Source organism: Canis aureus, chromosome 27 (genome assembly GCF_053574225.1).
Source record: "Canis aureus isolate CA01 chromosome 27, VMU_Caureus_v.1.0, whole genome shotgun sequence".
Classification (NCBI taxonomy): domain Eukaryota; kingdom Metazoa; phylum Chordata; class Mammalia; order Carnivora; family Canidae; genus Canis; species Canis aureus.
The window spans coordinates 27,958,477-27,985,184 of record NC_135637.1 but is presented as its reverse complement, the minus strand read 5'-3'; the positions used below and the strand labels follow the sequence as shown (position 1 = coordinate 27,985,184).

At 42.3% G+C, this 26,708-nt stretch overlaps 2 protein-coding genes across 17 annotated transcripts in view; one reads left to right on the top strand and one right to left on the bottom strand.

Annotated features, from left to right (window-relative positions):
* The window catches only part of SFI1 (SFI1 centrin binding protein), a 98,868-nt gene extending 81,742 nt beyond the window's left edge, over positions 1-17,126 (bottom strand). For 4 of the 7 annotated variants that reach the window (XM_077874386.1, XM_077874390.1, XM_077874389.1 and 1 more), the window contains exons 1-2: positions 12,873-13,031; positions 6,421-6,546 (exon numbers count right to left, since the gene is read on the bottom strand). In XM_077874386.1, the coding sequence (XP_077730512.1) occupies positions 6,421-6,518 (98 nt within the window). In that variant the 5' untranslated portion in view covers positions 6,519-6,546; positions 12,873-13,031. Of the gene's footprint in view, positions 1-1,919; positions 2,025-6,420; positions 6,547-12,872; positions 13,032-15,911; positions 16,091-16,987 lie in introns of those variants that run through there. The other 3 variants (XM_077874387.1, XM_077874388.1, XM_077874393.1) reach the window with 3 other exon arrangements.
* A 288-nt stretch (positions 17,127-17,414) lies between these two features.
* The window catches only part of EIF4ENIF1 (eukaryotic translation initiation factor 4E nuclear import factor 1), a 47,860-nt gene continuing 38,566 nt past the window's right edge, over positions 17,415-26,708 (top strand). For 6 of the 10 annotated variants that reach the window (XM_077874405.1, XM_077874398.1, XM_077874397.1 and 3 more), the window contains exons 1-2: positions 18,100-18,118; positions 18,520-18,642. In XM_077874405.1, the coding sequence (XP_077730531.1) occupies positions 18,547-18,642 (96 nt within the window). In that variant the 5' untranslated portion in view covers positions 18,100-18,118; positions 18,520-18,546. Of the gene's footprint in view, positions 17,570-17,737; positions 17,876-17,916; positions 18,047-18,099; positions 18,119-18,519; positions 18,643-26,708 lie in introns of those variants that run through there. The other 4 variants (XM_077874401.1, XM_077874402.1, XM_077874404.1 and 1 more) reach the window with 4 other exon arrangements.

The following is a 26,708-nucleotide window of genomic DNA, read 5'->3' as shown; positions in this document are numbered from 1 at the left end:
AATAAAATAAAATAAAATAAAATAAAATAAAATAATAAAATAAAATAAAATAAAATATTTATTTATTCATGAGAGACACAGGCAGAGAGAGAGAAGCAGGCTCCTCACAGGGAGCCCTATGTGGGACACCATCCGGGATCCCAGGATCACGCCCTGAGCATGAAGGCAGACGCTCAACCGCTGAGCCACCCAGGCATCCCAAGCCAAAGCAATCTTGAGAAAGAAGAACAAAGCTGCAGACACTATGTTCTGATTTCAAACTATATTACAAAGCTATAGTTATCAAAACCATATGACATTGGTATAAAAACAGATACACAGATAAATGAAACAGAGAGTCCAGAAATAAACTCATGCTTATTTAGTCAATTAATTTATGATAAAGAGGGGCACCTGGGTGGCTCAGTGGTTAAGCATCTGCCTTTGCCTCATCATGATCCCAGGGTCCTGGGATCAAGTCCTGCATCGGGCTCCCTACAGGGAGCCTGCTTCTCCCTCTGCCTAATGTCTCCGCCTCTCTGGGTCTCTCATCAAAAATCTTTTAAAAATTATGATAAAGAAACCACAGTGGGGAAAGGACAGTCTCTTCATAAATGATATTGAAAAAACCAGACAGCTACATGCAAAAGAATAAAACTAGACCACTATCTTACACCATACACAGAAATTAACTCAAAAGGAATTAAAGACTTGAATGTAAGACCTGAAACCATAAAACCCCAGAAGAAAACAGATAGTAAGCTCCTTGACATTGGTCTCAGTGATAAATTTTTAGATTTGACATCAAAGGCAAAGGCTACAAAAGCACAAATTAACACATGGGACTACAACTAAAAAGCTTCCTGCACAGCAAGGGAAACTATTGACAAAATGAAAAAGCCATACACTGAGTGAAAGAAAATATTTTCAAATCATATGTCTGATAAGGGGTTAACATCCAAACTACATAAAGAACTCTTACAACGTAATAGCAAAAAAAAAAAAAAGAAAGAAAGAAAGAAAGAAAAAGAAAAAGAAAAAGAAAAAGAAAAAAAATCCAAACACTCCAATTTAAAAATGGGCAGAGAATCTGAATAGACATGTTTCCAAAGACATACAAATGGTAAACAGATACAGGAAAAGATGCCCAGGGAAACACACATTGAAACCACAAGGAGATACCACCTCACATCTGTGAGAATGACTCTGTCAAAAACATAAGAAATAACAACTGTTGGCAAGGATGTGGAGAAAGAATCCTTGTACACTACTGATGGGGATGCAATCTGGTACAGCCACCATGGAAAACAATATGGAGGTTCCTCAAAAAATTAAAAAGCAGACCTACCATATGATCCACAATTCCACTTCTGGGGATTTATCTGAAGGAAAAAAAAAAAACCCCACTAACTCTAAAAGATATATACACACCCCCATGTACACTGCAGCATTATTTATAATAGCTAAGATACAGAAACAACCTAAGTGTCTACTAACAGATGGATAAAGAAAATGTGATATATATATATATACATATATATATATATATATATGTATATATATATATTCAGCCATAAAAAAGAATGAAATCCTGCCATTTGCAACATGAATGGCCTTGACAGCACTGTGCTAAATGAATCAGGTCAGAAAAAGACAAATACCATATGATCTCCTTTATATATAGTGGAATCTTAGAACAAAATAACAAGTTCAATAACAGACAAAAAGAACAGATTGGTGATTGCCACAGGTGGGGTGTGGCAAGGCGGGTGTCAAAATGCCTGAGGGGAATCAAAGCTACAATCTGCCAGTTATAAAATAAGTCAGTTATGTGGATAAAATGTACAGCATGGTGATAGTTAATAACCATATTGCATATTTGAAAGTTGCTAGGAGAGTAAATCTTAAAAGTTCACACCACAAGAAAAAATTCAGGGCACCTGAGTGGTTCAGTGGATGAGCATCTGCCTTCAGCTCAGGTGGTGATCCCAGGGTCCTGGGATTGAGTCCTGCATCAGGATCCTGGCAGGGAGCCTGCTTCTCCCTCTGCCTATGTCTCTGCCTCTGTGTCTCTCATGAATTAAAAAAAAAAAAAAAAAAAAAAAAAAAGGACTCTGTCACTGAGGAAGAAGGTGCAAGCCTTTGGATAAGTCTACAACTTCATCCACCAGGCAGCTAGAAGTTGTTGGCTTCCTATCTATATCTAGCCCTTCCCCATCTCACAAGAAAAAATTCTGTAACGATGTATGGCGAGTTAACTAGACTTACTGTGCTGAGCATTTCCTGAACAAATGTACAAATACGGAATTATTATGTTGCACACCTGAAACTAACAATGTTGTACCTCAATCATACCTCAATAAAAACTTTAAAAAGGAGGGCAGAACACTCCTTGTTTCATCTCAGCTGAGAATGTGCCTATTGAGCAACTCAAATCTTGTAAGGCTCTACCCATGTCCAAGAATGACCCTGAGAACACCGAGAAATTGCTGAGAGATCTGGGGATTAAAATAAGTTTTGGAGGGCAGCCCGGGTGGCTTAGCGGTTTAGCACCGCCTTTGGCCCAGGGTGTGATCCTGGAGCTCCAGGATCGAGTCCCACATCCGCCTCCCTGCATGGAGCCTGCTTCTCCCTCTGCCTGTGTCTCTGCCTCTCTCTCTCTGTGTCTCTCATGAATAAATAAATAAAATAAGTTTTGGAGATTATGTTACTTCACAAATTCAGGATCTGCAAATAACGAGAATCAACTGTATATATTTCTATAGACTAACAACAAAAATAAAACTATATTTATATACTATTTTCAAACCACAAACACCAACTACAGGAGTAAATCTAACAAAAGTTGTATGGGTGCCTGGGTGGCTCAATCGGTTAAGCACCCAACTCTTGATATCGACTCAGGTCATGATCTCAGGGTCCGGGGATCATGTCCTATGTAGGGCTCCACACACAGTGGGGAGTCTGCTTGTCTCCTCTCTCCCTGCTTTCTTGCATGCACATGCTCTCTCTCTTTCAAATAAATAAATCTTTAAAAAAAGTTGTAAACATTTGGGGTGCCTGGCTGGCTCAGTCAGTAGAGCATGTGACTTTTGATCTCTTAGGATTGTGAGTTCAAGGTCAACACGAGATGAAGGGCTTACTGAAAAAAAAGTTGTAAACATTTCTGTAGGGAAAATTTTAGGACTCACCAAAATAGTTATTTCCTCCAATCTGATCTATAGCTTCAAAGTAATCCCAATTAAAACCCCAACAGTTTTTGTTTTGTAGGGAGGGAAAAAGGCCTGTCAAGTTGATTCTGAAGCTTATATAGAACTGCAAAGACCAAGAATAGCTTACAGTCATTTTTTTAAAAAGTACTTGATGAGGGGTGCCTGGCTGGATCAGTTAATAGAGCATGTGACTCTTGATCTCAGGGTCATTAAGTTGAGCCCCATATTGGGTGTAGAGATTTCTTCAAAATAAAATCTTTTTTCTACAGTGCTTAAAAGCACTAGGTAAAAAGCCCTACTTAGATCTCAGACTTATTATAAAGCTATATAATCAAGACATCATGATTTTGTGGCAAGGACAATTCCAACCATAGGCACAAAGTAGAAAGCCCAGAAACAGACCTGAGCTTGAATGGACTTTTGATTAATGATAAACATGGCACTGCAGAGAAGTCTTTTCAATTGTGCTGGCACAACTGGATATCCACATGGGAGGCAAAAAAAAAAAAAAAAAAAAAAGTTAAACTCACATGACACACACAAATCACTTTCAAATGGTCTGGAGAAAAAAACGTGAATGGTAAAATAATAAACACTGAAGGCAATTCGGAATACCTTCATGACCCCAGGAAAGGAAAAGATCCCTTAAAACATGACAGATTAGATATATTTAAAAAGACTGATCATTTTTACTAAAGTTTAAAACACTATAATTCATTAAAAGATACCAGAATGAAAAAAGTGAGCTACAAAGACAGAAAAGATATTTGCAACACATAAAATATAGAAAGAATTTGTATTTTTTTTAAAGATTTTTAAATTTATTTATTCATGAGAGACACAAAGAGAAAGGCAGAGACGTAGGCAGAGGGAGCCCAATGTGGGATTCAATCCTAGGACTACGGATCACATCCTGAGCCAAAGGCAGATGCTCAATCTCTGAGGCACCCAGGCGTTCCAAGAATTTATATTTGGAAATACAAAAATTTCTATATATCAAATGGGGGAAAGATTCAATACACAACTGAATAGAAAAGTGGGTTTAGGGATCCCTGGGTGGCGCAGCAGTTTGGCGCCTGCCTTTGGTCCAGGGCACGATCCTAGAGACCCGGGATCGAATCCCACGTCGGGCTCCCGGTGCATGGAGCCTGCTTCTCCCTCTGCCTATGTCTCTGCCTCCCTCTCTCTCTCTCTCTCTCTCTCTCTGTGTGTGTGACTATCATAAATAAATAATAATTTACAAAAAAAAAAAAAAGAAAAGTGGGTTTAAGACTTGAATATGTGCTTCAAAAAAGAAAATCCAGATGCCCCAAAACAGGTACTCAACAACAACAGAAATCATGAAATACAAATAAAAAGCACAGAGAGCTATGACCACAACCCTACCACAGAAGCACAGTATTGGGGAGATGTGGGGCAACAAGGACACCCGAACATGACCAGTCAGAGCACAAACTGGTACACCAATTTAGAAAACAATTACCTAGCAAAATTGAAGATTCTCTTCTATTCTGGCCCAGAAACCAATTCTGCTTATCAGAGTGAGATCCCAAAACCAACAGCATCAGTTTAGAAGTTACTAGAAATACAAACCATTGGGTCTGACTGAGATCTACTGAATCAGAAACTGATGGCAGAGTCCAGCAATCTCTTTCTGTTGCAGGCTCAAACTTGAGAGCCACTGCGTGTCACTCTATGCATATGAGATGTTCATCACATTCAAAAACTGGAAACACCCAAATGCCCATCAACAATATTGCATATGGATAAACTGTGTAATATTCTTATATCATGGTATCACAGAGCCAGGAAAATGAGCGAACTACAGCCACAGACAACATAAAGGAATCTTAAAACCTTAAAAGAAAGAATCAAGATACAAAAGAATACATGTAATATGATTCCATTTATATAAAGACAAAGGGGCAAAACTAAACTATATTGTTCTGAGATGTAAACCTATAAAGAAATTTGAGAAAATGATTACTATTAAGGTAGGATGGTGGTTTAGGGAAGGAGCAGGAGTGATTAGGAAATAACATAAAAAGGGACTTCTGAGGTGTTGACAATACACTATTTCTTTACCCTGTAATGGTTACATGTTTGTTTCAAAATGATATAGTAAGCAGTACATTTTATGCATCTTTCTGAATCCATGTTCTATCTAATAGTTTAATGAACTGCAATTCCCACCCCTTCTTCCCCAGTGCCCACACCGGCATCTCCACAACCTAAGAGATGCTCAAGGAGGAGCACAAGGTGGCTGTACTCAGGGTGCCCTAGAGCTCAGCTCCTGTGGCTACCAGCATGATCAACATCTGCAGCAAGACTTCAGTCCCCAACCATATAGTCTGGTCCCTCTTTAACAAAATCTTCATGAACTTGTACGGGGCTTCCCAGAATTCATCTATTCCATGAAGTCTAAGGACCAGAAAAGATGGTGGGTGATAGGATTCGGGCCCAAGACTGTGCCTCCATTGCCAAGTGCCTGAACATCTGGCCCCTGGTCTTGGGTCTCCTTCTGATCATTACATTTACTGTTATTTTTGCCACTGGATCACTGATAATTTTCTAAGCAATTTCAGAGGTCATAAAACATTATGGAAGCTATTAGCAGCTGCCCATGGCCTGAGGCTGTCACTCCTCTCACAGCATTTTATATACACATCAGTCTGCAATTGAATTCAATAAAGTACTTGTGTGTGGGGGGGAAGGGGACAAAAAAAAAAAAGAACTTCCAACTTCAGCAAAATCATCCTCATTCTTGCTCAGAATCATAAGTTTAGTGATATTTCCAGACACTCAAAATGGTTTTGAACCATAACATGATGTATGAAATGTGCATTATATTCTGCACTCTAGATGATAAACCCAAAATATCAACAAAAAAATCTTACCCAAAGTTCCTTTCTTACCACTCATGATTTAGGAAGAAACTTTTTTATTATTTATCATTTTTATACAAAAATGTTTACAGGTTTATATGGGCCACAATTTCAGCTATTTTTTTTTAAAAGATTTTATTTATTTATTCATGGAGACACACAGAGAGAGGCAGACATAAGCAGAGGGAGAAACAGGCTCCCTCCAGGGAGCCTGATGCTGGACTCAATCCTGGGACTCCAGGATCATAACCTGAGCCAACAGGAGATGCTCAACCACTCAGCCACCCAGGGCCCCCCTGCTTTTTTTTTTTTTTTTTTTTTTAATTTTAAGTCCTATCACTTACCTGGAGTCCACCTTCCTCTGCATTCTCAGCTTCCTTCTTTTTTGATGGAAATTAGGCCAGTGGCTTGATATATACTTCTTAGTAAGCAGATTCTTCATGAATCAAAAAGTTTTTTATCTTCCCCTTCTAAACCATAAGAAAAAGAGGGAAAAGGAGAGTAAATTATCTGAAGCCTTTTAGGAGTCACATTTTTTTAAAAACATTTTATTGATTTATTTGACAGAGAGAGCACAAGCAGGGGAAGCAGCAGAGGGAGAGGGAGAAGCAGGCTTCCCAATGACGTAGGGTTCATCCCAGGGCCCTGGGATCATGACCTGCGCTGAAGGCAGACACTTAACTGACTGAGCCATCCAGGCACCCCATGAGCCACATTTCTGAAAAGCTATATGCCACCTCCTAATCTCCTCTCCTTAATTCAACACTAGATGAGCATAGAAAGTCTATGAAGTTTTTTAAACAGAATTTTTATTTATTTTTATTTTTATTTTTTTATTATTATTCATTTATGATAGTCACACACAGAGCTCTCTAGTAATGGCACTCTGAATTTTTTTTAATTTTTTTTTATTATTATTCATTTATGATAGTCACACACAGAGAGAGAGAGAGGCAGAGACACAGGCAGAGGGAGAAGCAGGCTCCATGCACCGGGAGCCCGACGTGGGATTCGATCCTGATTCTCCAGGATCACGCCCTGGGCCAAAGGCAGGCGCCAAACCGCTGCGCCACCTAGGGATCCCTAAACTGAATTTTTAAAAAGTTATTTTATAAGAAAGAAAACTGGGAGGAGAGAGAATGATACTCAAAAGGCTCTAATTGGCTCATTCTTCCAGGTACTCTAGGGAAGGAGTGGGAAGTTTAATACCTTAAACTTCCCTTCATAAGGGCACTAGTAAGAGGCCAAGATTTTTTTTTTGCCTAGATTAGTTTTTTTGGTTGTTAATGTTACCTAGAAGAATCTCCAGGCACTTTTGGTCAATAGTAAATTACTTTATATAGTTTCCATTTTCATTTGGTATAATTTCTACCCATAATATTCATTATGAACCAAAAAAGTAACATCATTTTTATTTATTACTTAGTGCAAGGAGTAGCAATGTTGTGGGTTAGATTGTGTCCCCCTAAAAGATATGCTGAAGTCCCAACCTCTGGTACCTATGAATTGACCTGATTTGGAAATAGTCTTTGCAGATGTAATTAAGATGAAGCCACACTGGAATAAGGTGGGCCCTTAACCCAATACAATGGGCATCTTTATAAAATGAGGAGATGAGACACACACAGGAAGGACAATGCCATGTAAAGACAGACACATGATGACGAAAGTAGAAACTGGAATGATGTGTCCATAAGCCAAGGAACACCAAGGACTGCTGGCAATACCAGAAGAGAAATGCATGGAACAGACCCTCCTCTAAAGCCTTCAGGATGAGGATAGCCCTGCTGACATCTTGATGTCAGATTTCTAGCTTTCAGGACTAAAAGACAATACATTTCTGTTGTTTATAAGCCATGAAGTTTACACTATTTCATCAGAGCAGCCTTTGAAAACTAATTCAAGTAGTAAGAAAAAGAAAAAAGATTTAATTTTTAAAAATATTTTATTTATTTATTCATGTGGGACAGAGAGAGGCAGAGACACAGGGAGAGGGAGAAGCAGGCTGGATCCAGGGTCTCCAGGATCACACCCTGGGCTGAAGGCGGCGCTAAACCGCTGAGCCACCTGGGCTGCCCAAGAAGTAAGATTTAAGTAGGTGGTGGAGGAAAGCTATTAAGGTTGACTTGTCCTATGTTGAGTAATTGTGAGGCATTCATAATAAAATATTCATTCTAAAAAAATGAAACCACCCTTTATACTGAAGGTCACATATTTCAATGACAATCAGAGAAGGAATTCGCCAGAAAACACTTAATCCATACAAAACAAATAGTCCTTACAGAGATCAAACATTTTTCCTCCTTGTGTTTCTGGTATCACACTCCGAGTAATAAAGGTCTCCTTTAGTGACTATTTCTGTAAATTAAAATTAAAGGATAATTCAAGTAAGGATATTTGGTTAAACATTGCTATAATAAATTGGTCATTGCCTTGGGTTTATGTCTTGTTATAATGATTCTATGGAATACCTACAAAGTGGGATACCAATGAGAAGCAGGCCTACAGAATCTCAGAAGAGCTCAGAACTAGAAGGAACAAGGAATGGCTCCCAGAATTGTAGCTATAGGCCACAAAGGAGAGGACTGAATGAAGTCTATATGGTGAGCGGCTGGGGCCCCTGGTCTCTCTCACAACCCTGCCAGGCAGAGTATACAGCTTCTTCTCCACAAACCGCTTTCAGAATTCTGGCAATTAGATTGGTTATCTCCCAGTCAGGAGACTGGAAGAATCTTTGCAGAAGAAGCTAAGAACTAAAAGCTCTCAAGATTCTCACTTCTGTGCTCTACTTCCCTCAGTGAAAAAGCAGGCTTGCCCCCCCCCCCCAAAAAAAAGCTCCTAAACCTACAAGTGCTGCCCAGATACTGGGACCTTTTAACTAATTTCTCAGCTGCTGACGCTAAAGAATGAACAATCAAGAATTACAAGACATTTGGACGTGACCTCCAACAAGAAAGAGACCAAAACAAAGGAATCTGAGGAAGTATCACGGTCTGTGATGCATTCCTGCCAAGAACTTGAGTCTAAATATCATTAAGCCTCATCTACAACTAAGAACCAACTTACAAAAAATACAGGGAACAAATGATTCTGCAATCAGCAAAATCAATGATGTACGAAACTTCACGGGACTAACGACCCAGTTCCTTCAACAAATAAACTGAAGAAGAAAGGGGAAAACTTATATGTTAAAAGATACTTAAGATGTAGATCAATCAGGAATGCCTGGGTGGCTCAGTGGTTGAGCATCTGCCTTTGGCTCAGGGCCTGATCCCGGATTCCTGGGATTGAGTCCCACATTGGGCTCCTTCTGCTTCTCCTTCCTCTGCCTCTCTTTCTGTGTCTCTCATGAATAAATAAATAAAATCTTAAAAAAAAAAAAGATGTAGATCAATCAAATGCAATGTATGGACTTTGATTTTGGATCTTGATTTTAATAAACTACAAACCAACTGTCAAACAAAAAACATGAAACACAGGACGCCAAGGTGGCTCAGCTGGTTAGGCGTTAGACTCTTGATTTTAGCTCAGGTCTTGATCTAAGGGTTATAAGATCAAGCCCTGTGTTGGGCTCTGAGCTCAGCACAGAGTCTGCTTGAAATTCTCCCTTTCCCTCTGCCCCGCCCCAGGTTCATGTGCACACATGCACACACACACTCTCTAAAATAAATTTTTTAAAAAATGAAGAAAGTCTCTCAAAACTGAAAGATGCAAATTCTCAGATGAGATGTCCTGCACGGGGCCAAATGTTAGAGATTAAATACTTTTTTCCCTCATGCAAGGAGAAAAAACTTAAGCTATCTTGTTCTTGAGAAGTTACCAGAAAGCTGGATGTTGTCAAATTAAAAACAATTGTGTTTCAAAGGACACCTTCAAGAAAGTGAAAAGACAACTTACTGAATGGGAAAAAATATTTGCAAATCTGCTAAGTGACAAATCTAGATTATATTTTTAAAAATTCCTGCTACCCAATAAAAAGACAACCCGATTTAAAAATGGACAAAGGACATGAATAGACATTTCTCCCCCAAAATACATAAGTGGCCAATAAGCATATAAGATATTCAACATCATTACCCATCAGAGAAATGCAAATCAAATCCCAATGAGATAATAATTAGTATGGTTACAATAAAAAAGAAAGATTGGGGCACCTAGCTGGCTCAGAGGAGCATGTGACTCTTGATCTCCAGGTCATGAGTTCAAGTCCCATGCTAGATGTAGAGATTACTTCAATAAATACACTTAAAAAAAAAAAAAAACGAAGATAGTAATGTGTTTGGGTGAGGATGTAGAGAAAGTGAAACCCTCATACACTATGGTGATAATGTAAAATGGTGCAGCCACTTTGGAAAACTGGCAATTCCTCAAAAAGGTAAATACAGAGTTACCATTTGATCCAGCAGATCCATTCCTAGGTACATAGATAAGAGAATCTAAAACAAGTGTCTACACAAAAACTTATATGTGTTCACAGCAACATTATTCATAACAGGCAAAAAAGGGAAAGCCTAAATGTCCACCAACACATGGATGGACAAGCAAAATATGCTATATCCATACAATGAAATATCATGCAACCATAAAACGAAATGCAGTACTAGTACATGTTAAAACATGGATGCAGGGACGTCTGGGTGGCTCAGGGGTTGAGCACCTGCCTTTGGCTCACTGACGTGATCCCACAGTCCCAGGATCAAGTCCCATGTCAGGCTTCCTGCAAGGAGCCTGCTTCTCCCTGTGCCTATGTCTCTGCCTCTCTTTCTCTCTGTGTCTCTCAAGAATAAATAAAATCTTTAAAATAAAACAAGGATGCATGCTGGCACATGCTAAGTAAAAGAAGCCAATCACAAAGGACCATATATCATGATTCCACTTATATGAAATGTCCAGATCAGATAAATCTAGAGTCATGAAGTAAATTCCTGGCTGCCTAGGGCTGGAAGGATTGAAAAGAAAGGGAGTGACTTCTAACAGTAATGACTTGTTTTCAGGGTGATGAAAATGTTCTAAAATTGATTATGATGATGGTTGTATAACTGAATATAGTAAAAACCATGGAACACTTTCAATTGGTGAATTGTATTCTATGTGAATTATACTGCAATAAAGCTGTTAAAGAAAAAGAGGAGGAGGAGGAAGTAGAAGCAGTAGTTATTAAAGGAAAATGTGTCCTAAAAACCAAGGAAGCAAATTAAGGGGAAAAAAAGGAACCCAGGCAACAGCTAATTCAAAGTAAGAGAACAAAAAGAAGCAAATCCCAGAATAGATGTAAAAGAAGTTTCTGGATTAGAACTGAGTATAGCAGGTACAAAGCCACCAGATCAGATTAGAGCAGAGGAAGATTTCCAGGTAAAAGATGAAATGGCCAGTTTTTAGAGTAATTTTGCAAAAAAAAAAAAAAAAAAAAGAAAGAAAGAAAATTAGGCATGAGAAATGCTGACATATTCAGGAAAAAGAATGTAATGACCTGTGCATGAGTACTAGGCAAATGAGAAAATAAGACAATTATTAATTTTGAGAAAATATAATGGGATGTACAAGAAAGATCAGCTGCAGGACTTGGTATGGCTGTGAAATGTTATAGGACACTTATCAATTTAATAACAAATTAACATAACTACTTTGGTGAGATTATAGAAGGAAAACTTCGAGCTAAGCACTTATCTTCCACAAATAACAGTCAACAGTTTATGTGTAAAACTAAAAAAAATCAGGAAATATCGCCCATAAGGATATTTATTTCCAATTTGTGAATAAAATCAGGAGAAACAGCTAGCGGAATGGAAATTATAAATGGATGTGGGGCTGTTTTCTATCATAAGCCTTTAATACTGGTTTTTAAAGTCATGTATGTTAACTTGAAAAATTATAGAAGTTAACTTCTTAAAGAAGTTTCTACAGTATTTTGCAGCTGCTAACAATAACTGAAAAATCAACGATCTTCCTAAAGAAAAGCAAGGAAAGACTCCATTTAATTTTAAATTTAATTTCTATCTTAAGCCCCAGAATAAGTTTCAACTACTTATTCCAGGAAGCTTCCCAATCTTCGTACGTTCGTGGTACTTAGGCGGGTACCACGATATCTATCTGTGTCAGGTATAGATAGAACTAAGCATTTTTCATTAATAACCTGCTTTTTAACAACCACCCAGACAGATGGTAGCCATTTCATTTTACAGGCGAATTATCTGAGGCCACCAGCTAAGTAGGAGGGCTACGACTGGTACTCAGGTCCCTAACATCATTCGTCCTACAAATAAAAACGAAGCATTTATCTGCCACTGCTGGGGCGACTTCACCGTTTTTGCTCTGTTGGGCCCTCTGGGTTCAGATGGGACCCCTGAGGTGTGTGCACACTACCCCCCACCCCCCACCGTGGCCACGCAGCAGGGACCCAGAATCTTCCCATTCGGAGCCGAGCATGCTAAAGAGCCTTGCACCCACGCAGGCACCGAGCCCCGGCTGCAGCGCACCAGACGCGGGATGAAGCGGCGCCCCTGGGGCCCGGGCGACCAGACGCCGAAGGGCAGCAGCATCGGTAGGGAGCACGCGAGCACCGCGCAGGGCGAGCAAGGCGGGCTCCCAAAGTCCTGCGCGCTCTCTCCACGCCGCTTCCACTCCCAGATCACAGTCCGTGGGCAGGCGGCATCGCCTGCACTTCTAGAGAAGGAAGCGGAGGCTCCGAGGAGAGGCAGAGGGCCCAGCTCGGAGGGATGCGCGCTCGCCGCCGGACTCCAAACCCAGGAAGACGAGCCTCTCAGAGGCTGGTGACGATTCGGACCGGGCCTCATACCTGACTAGTCGAGCACTCGGGCCTCGCGCCTCAGGAAGTCCCTGCGGGAGCCGGCAGACGCGGCCCCGGTTCCTCCCGCCCTAAGGCCCCGGCCGCCTCAGCGCTTCCCGCGCCTCCCCCGCACACAGTCTCGCGCCGGCTCCGCCCCCCGTCTCCACGGCGACGCGGCGTGCGTGTGAAACGCCCCTCCAGGGACTCGCAGTTCGCGCAGCCTCCGTCGAGTAGGCGACACGCCTCCCTCTGACTGCTGAGAGGCAGCTGCAGAGCCAAGTTGCCCCCAAAGAGCGTAGATGGATGCACCGTCTGAGCGGCCTCAAGGTGGGCTCTCGGCCTCCCTGGCCCACTCGCTCCTCTCAGAGCTCAGCTTCCTCTTCGACAAGAGCAGGAGCTTTATAGAATAGTGTCTCCGAGCTACGCCTCGCGCGTCAAGGTCTAGGGATGAGGTTCCCGTCTGGAGGCCCACGCTGACGGACGTCCTCCCCCCCACCTCCAGGCTCCCGCGTGAGCCTCTCTGGCTCTTGGTTCTCCGTGGTTCCCCAGCGAGTGAGCGGCGGGGGGGGGGGGGGGTCCTTATGCCGCCAAGGAGTAAGGCGCGCGCATGCGTGTATCGGGGAGGTTGTCAATCGGGAGGGCGGGGGGAGGGGTCGTTCCGCTGACCCCGAACTTCTAAATTATCCCAGGCTGGGATCTTCTCTTAACCCTTCCTTTAAAAATGTAGTTAACAAGTACTAATTGCTAGTAAATGGTAGTTAAATTTTTTAAAACTCTGATCATCTTTTTAAAATAGGGGTGAGGGAAGATGGGTGGGGCACTTTCATATGCTTTTCTCCTGTGCTTTGTTAAACATTTGAAAGCACTTGAAAAAAAAAAAAAAAGGCACTTGATATTTCTGGTGGAGAGAGCTAAGGCTAGCATTATGTATTTAAATGTTTGAAGGATTTTATATCACAAATATGAAAATAACTTGTTGGATGTCCCGGGAATAGAATCAAACAGGTCATTTGCATTTTTGCTGTTTTCCATATATGCTAATGTCTAACTAAAAAACAGGTGTTTAAAAGAAGTTCCACTTCAGCAGGACACGGGAAGCAATCTTCTAGGGATGACTAATTTAGGGAGTTTTGAAGTCCTAATTAACACTGATATTTACTAACCATAAAATTAGTCTTTCTTATAAGTACTTTGTGTTTTTTAGGTGATTTGTTGATGCTTTATTCCTCTCATGTACCTTTACTACCCTCGACTTTGACTAATTTGGGATGGGATGAGAGACATTTTCACTTGAGTTATAATGCAAGTAATTACTCCTGTCAGGAAAGATTAGAACATAATAGTATAGACTAACAATAGCTAGTGCAGCAGAACTTACATGATTTCAGTTTGGTCTGTTTGTAGTACTTCCCATAAATAAAATCAAACATGTAAAGCACCAGAAAGTATGGGGGCTCTGCAAAGAATTTGGTTTTTTGGTCTTCTAAAAGTCCCTTAATTTCCTTATAGTCCTTAACCTGAGTACATGATGCCACACACCTGTGAAACTGTTGCCATCTCATTTTCTTAGAACCTGGGATTACCCTAAGAGCAAGAAAAACTGAACAGAAAAAAAGAAAAATAAAAAGGCCCAGTTAGAGAGGCACCAACTAGTTGAGGTATAATCCCAACATTCTGAGATGAGGCTGCTCTCAAAATTACTAGGATTTCAATATTTTCATTTGCTTCTCTACTGCTCTTGAACTGCTACTTTCCCCAACTGACTCAACTTTGGAGTTCCTTTATGCCAAACTTTGAACCAACAATTGAACCTAAACTAAAATCTTTAGTAAAGAATAAGAGTAAATAATTTCTTATTCTCTCAAAGAGGCTTCTCATGTGGATATTTGAAAATTCACTATTAACTGCAAAAAAAGGGGCATTTAGAACTACAGTCATTCCTACCGAAAACATTCAAAAGCTACAATGAAACAAGGATTTGCAAGCATCTAGGTTTTGCATGACATGGGTGAGACATTCATAGATGCTCTTCATTAGTAAATTATTACCTTTACTCCCAGGTACTAATTTGCAACTCCTTTCATAAGAACAAATTGAGTCTCTGGGATAGAAATGAGTTGAGACCAGGGTTCTACAGGATACTAAAGGAGAGCTTGGTGGAAGAGTGTGTATCCCAACGAGGAAAGACCAAAGGGTCCAGGAAATTAGCTCCAAGCCAGGCCTCTATCATGCCAGCTACAATGCCTTGAACAGATTTTAAGTGTATTGTGGTAATTTAAAAATATGCTTACAAATTATTTGACCCTTCTCCCACATAAAAGCAGTCTGTCCCTTCCCCATAGTGATTTCTAATAGAATATGGCATGTGGCAGTACAGAGTGATTCTGAGGCTAGGTTAGAAGAGAGTTCAGCAACTGGCCACACTTAGAATCCTGCCACCATGTTGTGAGAAAAGCTCAGGCCACAGAGAAAGGGCATATATAAATGTTCTAGCCAAAAGCCACTATCAAGCACCAAACACGTGAGCCATTAAATGATCCTAGCCCCAAACTTTCCACCCATCTGAATGGAGCAGAGACCCGGTGTCCCAGCTAGAAGTGGCCTAAACTGCAGGTTTGAGAGCAAAATATTGAGGTAAGCTACTGAGTTTTGACGGGGTTTATTACACAGCAATAAATGACTAGAACAGTGTTTTTAATATTATCTCATCTCGAATTCCCACGACAAGCCTGAAAAGTAGGTACTGCTTGCTATCCCTTTTTGACAGAGGAATAAACAGGTCCAGAAAGATGGTATGACTGGCTCAGGTTTCACACCAAGGGGTGGAACCAGGATTTAAGAGCTTCAAAGAAGGGGCCTTCTTCATTATTCCTGATAGCAAAAGGATTATACTATTTCAACAGCCTCAGGAAGAACCTGAATTCCAAAAGCAGCTTGATTCCTAAATTCAGACAAGCGCTGTTTCATTACCTGCAACGTGTCTCTGAACAGGCTTTAAAAAAAACAACTCAGAAGCTTTATGGATGTTGTATAAGGCTTTTTACCCACCTTATCCTTTGTAGTCTTGACAACAGCCCCTGTGAGTGGGTTATCTTTCCAATTTTACTGATTAGAAAACCAAGGTTAAGGATAATGAAATGGCCTAATTCTCCCCCAGCCTGTAGAGCGTGGTAGAGCTGGGATGCAAACTCGGGCCCAATTTGCAAACGTTTCCCTCTGCCTCTCGCCTGCAAAAATAGGTAAGAAACACAGTTTATTCAAAAAAAAAAAAAAGGGGGGGGGGACACCTTTTATTCAATATTATAGAAGGAAAATGTTTTCGTAATTTTCTCGGTTGCCAAGACTCCTAAAGGAACTTAGGGATCACTCAATGCCCAATCCACTGATTTTACATGTGAAGCTCAAAGACAGTAGAACCCTTCAGAGAAATGTAGACTTCACTACCCCTTGGTGAGAAAATTTACGTTTCCCTCTCCGCCTATGTGTCGTTTCACACTAACCCCGGGCGGTCGCGTGGGGCAAAAACCAGGACTGGGGATGTTCCTGCAGACCGGGCTCACGTGGGGTCTCCGTGAAATCTTTACGGATCACTCCTCCTCCGCACGGCATCTACCCTCATTTCTCAGAGCGGGGAAATTATGTTTGCTATTACTGCTCTGCTCCCGTCCGCCGGTCTCGCCACTGTGTACTACGCGCTTGACGTTCGCCGGCTCAGTTTCACCCGAACACACTCGCACTTCCCCTTCCCGTGCAGGTTACGGAAAGCATCGGGTAGTGGGCGGGGGAAGCCGTCCGACGAGTCTGTCAGACGCCTTCCGTTCATTCAAAAGCAATCGTGGCAAATTTGTCAATGCAACGATACGCAACCCCACAAACTTACAGAGAGGGGCCGTTTTGGAAAGGAGGAGAGAGAAAACCCGAAAAAGTCAGGGCTTTGCCCAAACATTACACTGCTAACCAACAACCCGAGACTCGAGCCCGCAAATGCCAGGCTCAAAAGACACGCCCCAGGTTCGCCTCAGACCGCCACCGCCGAAGCCCCAGGGCTCCCCGCCGTCGCGAACCGGGCGAACTCGGCAGCCGACGCGCTCCCCAGTCGCACCCGGCCGCGGACCCCAGCCCACCTCGCTGAAGCCACCGCCTTCCTGACAGAACCGCCGGGCGCGGGCTGCGGGCTGCGGGCTGCGGGCTGCGAGCACCGCCCGCGCCGTTCCGCGCCGTTCCGCCCCGCCTCGAAGCGCGCGTGGGAACGCAGCGTCCTACCCGGGGCTGCCCGGGACGCCCGCCTGTGCGCACCGGGAAGGGCTCCCGCCGCCGCCGCGCCAGCCAGCTCCCCGCCGCCGCCATCTCGCCCCCGCCTCCGCCTCCGCCTCCCCGCCGCCGGGCGCGCGCTGGGGCCGGCGCCTGGGGAGAGCGCCGCGATGTCTGTCTTTTCCGCCCGGCACCGCGGCGGCCACCTCACATCCGGGCGCGCAGCGGCGAACGCGGCGCTGGGGCCCGGGTGCGTGGAGGGAGTTATTAAGGGGGAGGGGGCCTCGGAGGAGGAGCGGAGGGCTGGGCCGCGGTTACGGCGGCTGAAGAGAGACAGTCCGAGCGGGTGGGGGGGCGAGAGCGAAGGCCGCGCGGAGCAGCCCTCGGACCGGCGCGGGCGGCGAGGAGGGGAGCGGCGGCCGAGCTGAAGGGCCGCCGAGCGGCGGAGGCACCGAGTAAGGGCCCGGCGGCGGCGGGAGCCGGGGCGCCGCGCGCCCAGGGCACAGGGAGGGCAGGGGCGCGGGCGCGCTGCTCCCGGGGTCGCGTGCGTGAGCGAGCGCCGGGGCGCGCGCGGGGGGCGGGCAGGGGCGCGAGGCCGGCGGGGCGGCCGGCGGGCAGCAGGCGGGCCGGGGCTGGCGGGGCCCGAGCCGCCGGGCCGGGCCGGGCCGGGGCGGACGGCGGCGGGCCTGCGCCGGCTCCAGCTCGCAGCGGCCGGGCCGGGGGATTCGGCCTCCCCGCTCCCTCCGGCCCGCCTCCCCTCCGTGAGTACAGTCCCCGCCCTTCTTCCGAAGGAGGCCGCTGGGCCGGGGCCTGCGCGAGAGGCCGGTGGTTGGGGTCGCGGCCCGGGAAAGCCGAGTTTCAGAGCTGGATCCGGAGCTCGCCCCTTCCTTGCCACGGGCGCCCCTGACATGGCCACAGGTGCCGCCGGCTGGGTGAGGGGCGCTCGGGCCGCAGCCCCACTCCCTGGCCCCTGGATAACAAGGGGCAGCTGGCGCCGTCCATTGGCAAGTGACAGGCACTTTACCACAGTCCGACTTCCCGGATCCCCAACCCCGGCCGGTCTCCTACCTGCCCCCACTCAGGAAACTTCCCCACTACTGTCTGAACGTCCTCATAGGTGGCAGTGACTAATTTTGGTTTCTTTTTGTCTTAAATCTGCTTAAAAGCTGTACCCTGATTCGAGTACCTTCCACTTATGCTTTCCTTACCCCTTTAATGCTTAGAGCACCCCAGCTAAGTACCAGTCGTTCTATTTCTAAATGGGTTCTGGTTTTGTTGAGTGAGGCTTTTTGTTTTGGTTTTTAAAAACAGTCCTTTTAAGAGAGAAGAGAGTCAGTGTTTTAAACGGTCAAGACTTCTGAAAACGTATTGTTCTCCCTGACAGTTTCGCTGATTTATCTCCCAGGTGCAAAGAATTGTAGACCAAGGAACCATGGATAGGAGAAGTGTTGGTGAAACAGAAAACGGAGATGCTTTCCTTGACCTGAAGAAGCAACCAGCCTCCAAATCCCCCCATCGCTATACAAAAGTAAGTTTTGTTACTAATGGAATAGTGTTTCTTTATAGGTGGGGAGATTAGTAACATTGTGTAGGCATTTCATTAGTATTATCTAGAGTGGGAGTCTTATTCTGACTACATAGACTAAATATTAACTAGATCTAGTAAAGCATTGCTTTGAATTTCTTTTTCTGCAAGTGTGAATATGCAGTTTAAACTAGAATTTGCTTCTAATTAGCTTTTGGGTGAAGGGAATATTGGCTCAGATGGCATTTGAATTTGTGGATCGGCATATGTTGACACACATGTTCTTTAGCACCTGTGTATGTTACTGACTTATATGCTATAGAATAAGATTTTCAGTTTTGGCATGCAGATAATTCAAGGTCTTCTATTTACAGAAGCTATTTCTTCAGTATCTTGTTGGTGCCTGAATGTTTCTGAAGGGGTTGACAGGACTCAGTGAGGTGTGAGTTCATTTCTTATTCCCTGAAATGATAGGCAGAGTACCAAAATGTGCTTGGGACTGTTGATGAGAAGAGTCATGTTCTAGTTGGTCCCATATCTCTGTTTCCTAAGTATGGACCCAATCAAGGGTTCTGATGTGGTTATTGTCCTTGATTTCCTAGAATAGTGACTGGGTAAAGTTTGAAGTCAGGTTTTGTTTGTGTATTAGTGCCACTGCTCGTACCTACTTGGTAAAGTATCTAGTGCTGTCAGAGGAGTATTCATTTTTAGCATTAAAAAAACGATAGCATTGTATTTATTCAGATTTGGTCTTTCCAAATGTAGTTTTTCCTCAAACCTGAGAGTGCTTGAATATGTTTCACAACTTCATTACCTAAAATGTTGACAGGTGAATTCTGAATGGAGAAAAGCTTATTAAATGAAGGGGAACTAATTTGAACTGCTCTCATAAACTTTTATGATTTCAACTCTCCTAGCACTTTTTGAATTAAAGTTGTTCCTAGTATTCTACTTGTAGAGTCCACACAGAGAGGCTTTTGTGTCCCTTTCACACCGATCAGAGGGTAGCATGTATATGTCCTCTTTATGTCCATATTTAGGCTTACGTCATTTTGGGAGAAGATATTGGTGTCTCCTAGGCTAGAACTTATGTGTATCTACAGTAAAGATTAAGAAGCTCAACATTGCCCATTTGATAGTCCATTCTCAGAATTTTGTCATACTTAGATAAATGTGCTTCAAAGAAATGATTAAGAAAAGCAATTTTTTAGGTTGACAGTCTTCTCTACCAAATTTAGTTGGAAGTTCATTTACTGTCCACTCCATTAGAGAAGATTTAGTTAATGGCAGTGTTTAGGATCATGTTTAGGCAGTGTTTTGGGTGGTGCTTTTTTTCTTATATATGGGTTTCTCACGCTCTAGTAACGTGGTAACTTGAGGCAAACTAAGCCTTTCTCTTTGAAGAAAGCTTGAAGCCATTCTGTGTTCTAAGAATTGTAATAAATGGTCAGGTATTGCACAACTAGAATTATACTTCAGCCATCCTACTTCTTATCTCCAGTTTGAGATCAAACTATTAGAATAAATAAAGCATTTAGTAATGTTTCTGCCACTTCAAGTTCATGGGCTAGAAAGTTTAGAAGCAAGAGAAGGAAATTGTCCTCAGTAATTTTTATATATAAGCCATGTGTTTTGTGAAAACTTGCAAACGTAGGATGTTTACTACAAGATCAAAAAACACATTCACCAGATGAGAGGGCTCCTTAACCTTTGACCTTTCTTAGTTTAGCATTCATTTGATTTATGAGATGACATTAATGGTCTGTTCAGAATTCTAGGGGTTTTTTCCACAAGGGTGGAGGAGTTCAGAAGTTTGGCCTAGTGCTTTTCAGGGTTACATATCACAGTCTCATGTGTGTTCTGACATTCTTTAGTCCAGCATGCTTCCTAAACATTGATATGTCTGGGGATCACCTATGAACCCTTGTAAAGTGTGAATTTTGGTTGTTAGGTCATGAGTGGGCTTCAAAATCCAGCTTTTTAGCCTGCTCCCAGGTGGTGCCCATACTGCTAGTCCCCTGACCATACTTGAGTAGCAAGGCTTTAGTCTTCCTTGCAGAACAACATATGATCTTGATGTTGTCAAGCAACTCAGATGTGTAATTACTCCTTGGGGTTCAGTTGGTGTCCATTGTGTTTCTATGAATGTCTCAGGAAGTAAAGTTAGAGTCATGTTAGATATTTTCAGGCCTACCTCTAGGCCTCAGTGATGGTTAATTGGGATGGTTATAAGTGGATTTATCATATGCACCTGTTATCCTGAGAGTCTTGAGCCCTTAATTTATAAGCCCACTCAGGCCCATTTTGCCAGGCCAGATTCCTAAGACCAAAAACTGTTTTGGTGGTACTTAAGTGTGCCATTATAAAGTGAATTACGTTGAAGGACTTATGGAGGCTACAGAGTGAGATCTCACCTAAAAATCATAGATTAAAAATGTCTTAGGCAGCCTGGGTAGCTCAGCGGTTTAGCGCTGCCTTTGGCCCAGGGTGTGATCCTGGAGACCTGGGATCGAGTCCCATGTTGGGGACTGCATGGAGCCTGCTTTCTCCCTCTGTCTTTGTGCCACTTTTCTCTCTGTCTCTCATGAATAAATAAATAAATCTTTAAAAAAAATGTCTTTAGACAGTGGTTCTCAAAGAATGGTCCCTAAACTAGCATTTAGCACTACCTGGTACCCTGTTAGAAATATTAAATCTCAGGCCCCATTTCGGTGGTATTAGATCAGACTCTAGAGGTAGAGCCCAGCATCCACATGTATTAAATCTTTCAGGGAATTCTGACTCTAATTCAAATTTGAGAGCCATTGGTTTAGAAAGCAAGATGAGATGGTCATGCTTATTAATGGGAAAACTTTGGGACCCATTAACTTACCTTCATCAGAGGTCCTTGTTATACCTATTCTTAAGGTGTAGTACCTACTGTTAATGATACCATCTTCTGCTTCAAATACAGAGTAGAAATGCTTTGGGCTGTTCCACTATTCAGATCCACATTCTTCTTTGAATGGACAGACTGCTCTTAGAGTATACATTCTTGGTGCTGTTCCTCCTTTGCTCCTGTATCTTGCCACTAATTCCTTATTCAGTGTTATTACCTGCCAGTTGAACAGGGTATAAAAGGAGACACTCATAACATTCAGTTTGATGCTGACCAGTGTTAATCATACATGTTAGATCTACCAGCTAAAGAGTTGGCATTGGATTATCTGAGTTTAATTTCATGTGCGCTTTTCATTGCCTTGACTAGTTATAAATTGGCACCATTTTAGTCATCAGTGTCTGTAGGGATCTTCAGAGGAGTCCACCCTGATCTGTAGCAGATGGGCAGTTAGTTACAGTGATACAGCCATGGTTATGTCTTTGCTTTACAACCATTAAAAAAATAGACAAGCACCTGAAGTGGATGGATTTAAGTAATTCTAGCCTTCTTGGAAAGAATCAGTTGCAGGACTGAAGTCCAGCCTCTGAGAAAAGAGGAAGTAGAATTTAAATCCTAGATTGAAGTCAGTAGTCAGATAGTCAGATTTAAGTATACAGAGATCTCATTTGATAACTTCATAGATATTTTTCAAAAATTGAGTTGAGAGGTAACCTCTAACAGGTGGCATTTCAGTGACCTATTTTGCTACAAACTTCTTAAGCTAACATAAAGATGCATATTGGGAAGGGAGAATCATGGTAAGAAAAATCATACAGTATGATGTTTTAGCCGTTCAGAAAACCTAGCTAACTGGAAGTTCTTAGAGGGGGTCGGCTGGCAATACCATAGATAGTGTCTTCTAATTGCTGTTTACTACCTGTTTCAATTTCACGTCATCTTGAAAAGTTGGGATCCAGGGCTATTGCCCCCATGAGTATCCTCTCCTACTTGCTCATTGTGGGAACTTCTAGCTAGATAAGGAATCGGTCATTTTACAACTGGAACCTTTAACATAGAAATTTGTGGATAGGACCTTTGATTCAGGAAAGGGTGCTATGAATGGAGGCTGGCTTAAGGGCAGCCTGCCCAAGCATGTGGCAGTTTGATTCAGGATTCCCAGTAGTCCCACTGGACAAGGACAAACCCAACCCTGAGTGACAGGTGCAGGACACCTTCCCTTGTCCTCTCAAGAGAAGTAGTGAAGAGGAGAGGATAAGGGGCATGGAGACCCACTACTGCCTGGTTTAGGATCCCCTACTTTACCACTTACTTACTCTGTGTGGCCTTCAGCCATACACTTAGCTTCTCTGATTCTCATCATCTTCCTTTGTAGAATGTGGGTGGAGTAGTATCTACTTCATAGGATTTTATCTTATTTAAAGGTCTTATTTGAGTGAGAATAAGCAGTAGGAAGGAGAGAGAGAGAGAAGCAGACTCCCTGCTGAGCAAGAAGCCTGATCTCAGGACCCAGAGATCATGACCTGAGTTGAAGGTAGACGCTTAACCAATTGAGCCACTCAGGCATCCCAACCTCATAGAATTTTTGTGGGGAATAAATGAGAAAATGCACATCAAGCGCTTAGAAAAGTGGCTGGCATACAGTAAGTGCTGAAAACTGTTTATGATGTAGAAATGATACAGCCTTCTTTAGATACCAACTTTAGATCAAGATGCTTATTTTTTAAATGTCACAGTAACCATTTAGATTTTAATATGAAACTAGTGGGACACCCGAGTGGCTCAGTGGTTGAACGTCTGCCTTCGGCTCAGGGCCTGATCCCAGGATCCAGGATTGAGTCCCACGTCAGGCTCCCTGCAAGGAGACTACTTTTCCCTCTGCCTATGTCTCTGCCTCTCTCTCTGTGTCTCTCATGAATAAATAAATCTTTAAAATAATAATAATAATATGAAACTAGAAAGCCCTATTGAATATGTAATGCCACTACCCTGAAAATGGTTTTTCTAAATTTCTTCTAGTGTTTACCTACTTAACATTTTATATTGTTTTTATCAGTTGTATAAACACATTTAAAAGCCAAAGTTTATTTTTATTGTGTTGGCCAGATCAACAGAGAAAACACTTTTTTCCCCCTGTTTCCATTTCCTTAGTTTCAGATCTTTTAATAGAAGAAAGTCTTTGCATCAAATCAGCCACCGTTAGATGCTTAGATGAATCCAGGTGTGAGATTCTGCTTAACAGTTCTGCAGGATCGTTCAAATCCTGATCTCTCTATAAGAGCTGTTCTAAATGGTGCCCATAGCAACAAACATTAATGGGGGATGGTATAATGTCTCCCATGTACTCTCTATGTTGTTAGTTCACCATTGCATTGGCTATCATCTGAGGGTACCATTACCCTGTTGTGATCTATTTTTAACAGCTTTCTAATCCTTTCAGAAAAGTCATCTGACTCAGCAGAATGAATATCTGGTCAGTCAGCAACCATCTAAGAGCTTGATGACCAACCCCAATGCTACTGGGTGTGTGGAGGGTGGGGACTGGGATAGGAGGTCAAAGGCAGATGACCCAACCCAAACACTGCTCTGGGGACATTTGCCTTCTTTAGGAAGAGCCGGGCGCGCGCGCGCGCGCACACACACACACACACACACACACACACACACAGGTAAGGTACTAGGTCATTCCTAGAGTGCTTTGACTACTAAGAATGAAATAAAACTTTGGGTTTTTTACAAAACATCTGTGAATTTTTTAAAAGTTGAGCTTTTTACTCTTATGAATTGAATTCAACTTACAAAGGTAAAGAATATTTCCCTTTCATCTTATGTGAGTGACTCATGTGAAATTCTTTTATAGTGTCAGAATGTCATCAGAATGCATAGCTGCTTCTCCGTGGAATTTCTGCAACAGGAAACTGGATGTGGATTTTAACCACTGTTGTTTTGGGCTTATAGTCAGATTCATTTCCTTTCTACTTTAATACTAATCACTAAAAGTGGGTGTACATATTAGTAGGTCCCAAATAGATTGTTTTGGGAGCCTCAACAAATTTTCTTTTAAGGAAGGCTGCTAAAACTAAGAAAATGTTTATACTTTTTTTGGCTGTGTTGCTCTTGGGCAATTAGTAGTTTATTCTTACCTAGTCAGGTTTTAAAACCTGTGCAAAAAATAAGGTTTCAGATATTAACTCTTTTCTTGTCAAGATGGTGATTGTAGTGAATTTTTTTTTTATAATTAGTAAGTTCCTGTGGGTTCTTAGAACTCTACACAAGGGTAATCTATTCCCTTCTGGACTATTCATAGGGAAGGAGCATTCCCAGCTCAGTGGGCATGTTCCATGTATTTTGCCTTTAGCCAAAGTTGAAGGTTTTCTTTGAAAATATCCCAAAGGGGTGCTTTTTCAGGAATATTGCTTGCTTTTAAGTGCTCTTGATATGATGGCAAGTTCAGGAACACTTCTCTTGAGAGACTGGAGAGCCATGAGGCTGGGGCCAAGAGTAATCTGCATATGCTAGATACAGAGCCTGGCAACAGGAAATGTTTCAATAGCTATGAAAAGAGCAATTTTTGTATTAGTGCATAGTTTCTCTATTCCCCACTTATGTGGGGAACCTTCTTAGCCTGGGATATCATCTTAAGCAATTTCAGACATTGATGAAAGGTAACAGATTTAACTCTCTAAACCCCATAAAGAGGGCCTCTCATTGTCCCTAAATGTCCAAGTGGACTTTGGGCCACATTTCAGAAACATACATTTAAAACCCTGCTTCTTACCCTCTGTGGGGTCCATTGGAGATTTCTTGAAGGTATGAATACTCACTGCAGAAATTGCAGAAATGCACAAGTTTTTTGCATATGGTTTCGTTGAAGCCATGAAATTGGTTTAAGAAGCTCTGCTTTCAAGAATAGTAAGTATAGTTTTACCTAGATGTTTAAAGTTATTCCCAGCAGCTTTTACTATTCAAGAACTATTGTTTTCCCAGTTGTCAGTGTGTTACCAAAGAAAATGGCTCTTTATCCTCTATAAACAGGTGGGCTGTTTCAGCCATTAGCACTTCGTTGGCAGCACCATTTGTGCTGCTGGCATGGTTAATGCCAGTGTGTACAACTGGCTACCTCCTCTACCCTGTGCTTTTATAGGCCTGTTGTACAATCAATTGCTGGGATGTTTATTCATATCTACTATATGCCAAACATATAAAGTCAACAAATAAAGCAGGAATAATATGGGAGGGTAAAAAAATAAAAACATTTTTACCAACTGAGCAACTCCTGTCTGAGGGTTGTTAGCATTCATCAATCTATGATTAGAGCAGTAAGTCTGTAAGAAAAATTAAATAAAATACTAACCTCTGGTAACAATACCTTATAGTTTACTTAAAAATAATTTTTATTACAACAAAAAAATAATTTTTTTAAAGATTTATTTATTTATGATAGACACACACACAGAGAGAGAGAGAGGCAGAGACACAGGCAGAGGGAGAAGCAGGCTCCATGCCGGAAGCCCAACGTGGGACTCGATCCCGGGACTCCAGGATCGCGCCCTGGGCCAAAGGCAGGCGCCAAACCACTGAACCACCCAGGGAATCCCAAAAAATAATTTTTATTAAGACATAGTTCATATAAAATTCGCCTCTTTAAAAGTGTACCATTCAGTGGTGGTCAGTAAATTTACGAAGTTATACAGCCATTACTATTCTCTAATTCTAGAATATTTTCATCACCTCAAACTCTGTACCCATTAGTAGTCACTCCTGTTATCCCCTTTCCCCAGCCTCTGGCAGGCATTAATCTACTTTTTGACTCCAGGGATTTACCTTTTCCAAACTTTGCGTTTAGAATCGTAGTGTACATGGCCTTTTTTGTCTGGCTTCTTTCACTTAACATCATGTTTTCAAGGTTTGTATTATAGCATATATCAGCACTTTATTCCTTTTTGTTGCCAAATAATCTATTGTATGGGTTTATCACATTTTGTTGATCAGTTGATGGGCATACAGGGTTGTTCCCTTTTTTTTTTTTTTTTTTTTTTTTCCTATTGTGAATAGTGCCGCTATGAGCATTTGTGTGGACTTAATTTTTTCAGTTCCTTTTGATATATACCTAGGAATGGAATTGCTGGGTAATAGAGTAAAATGTGCTTAACTTTTTGAGAAATTGCCCCTTTTTCCACAGGAGCTACAC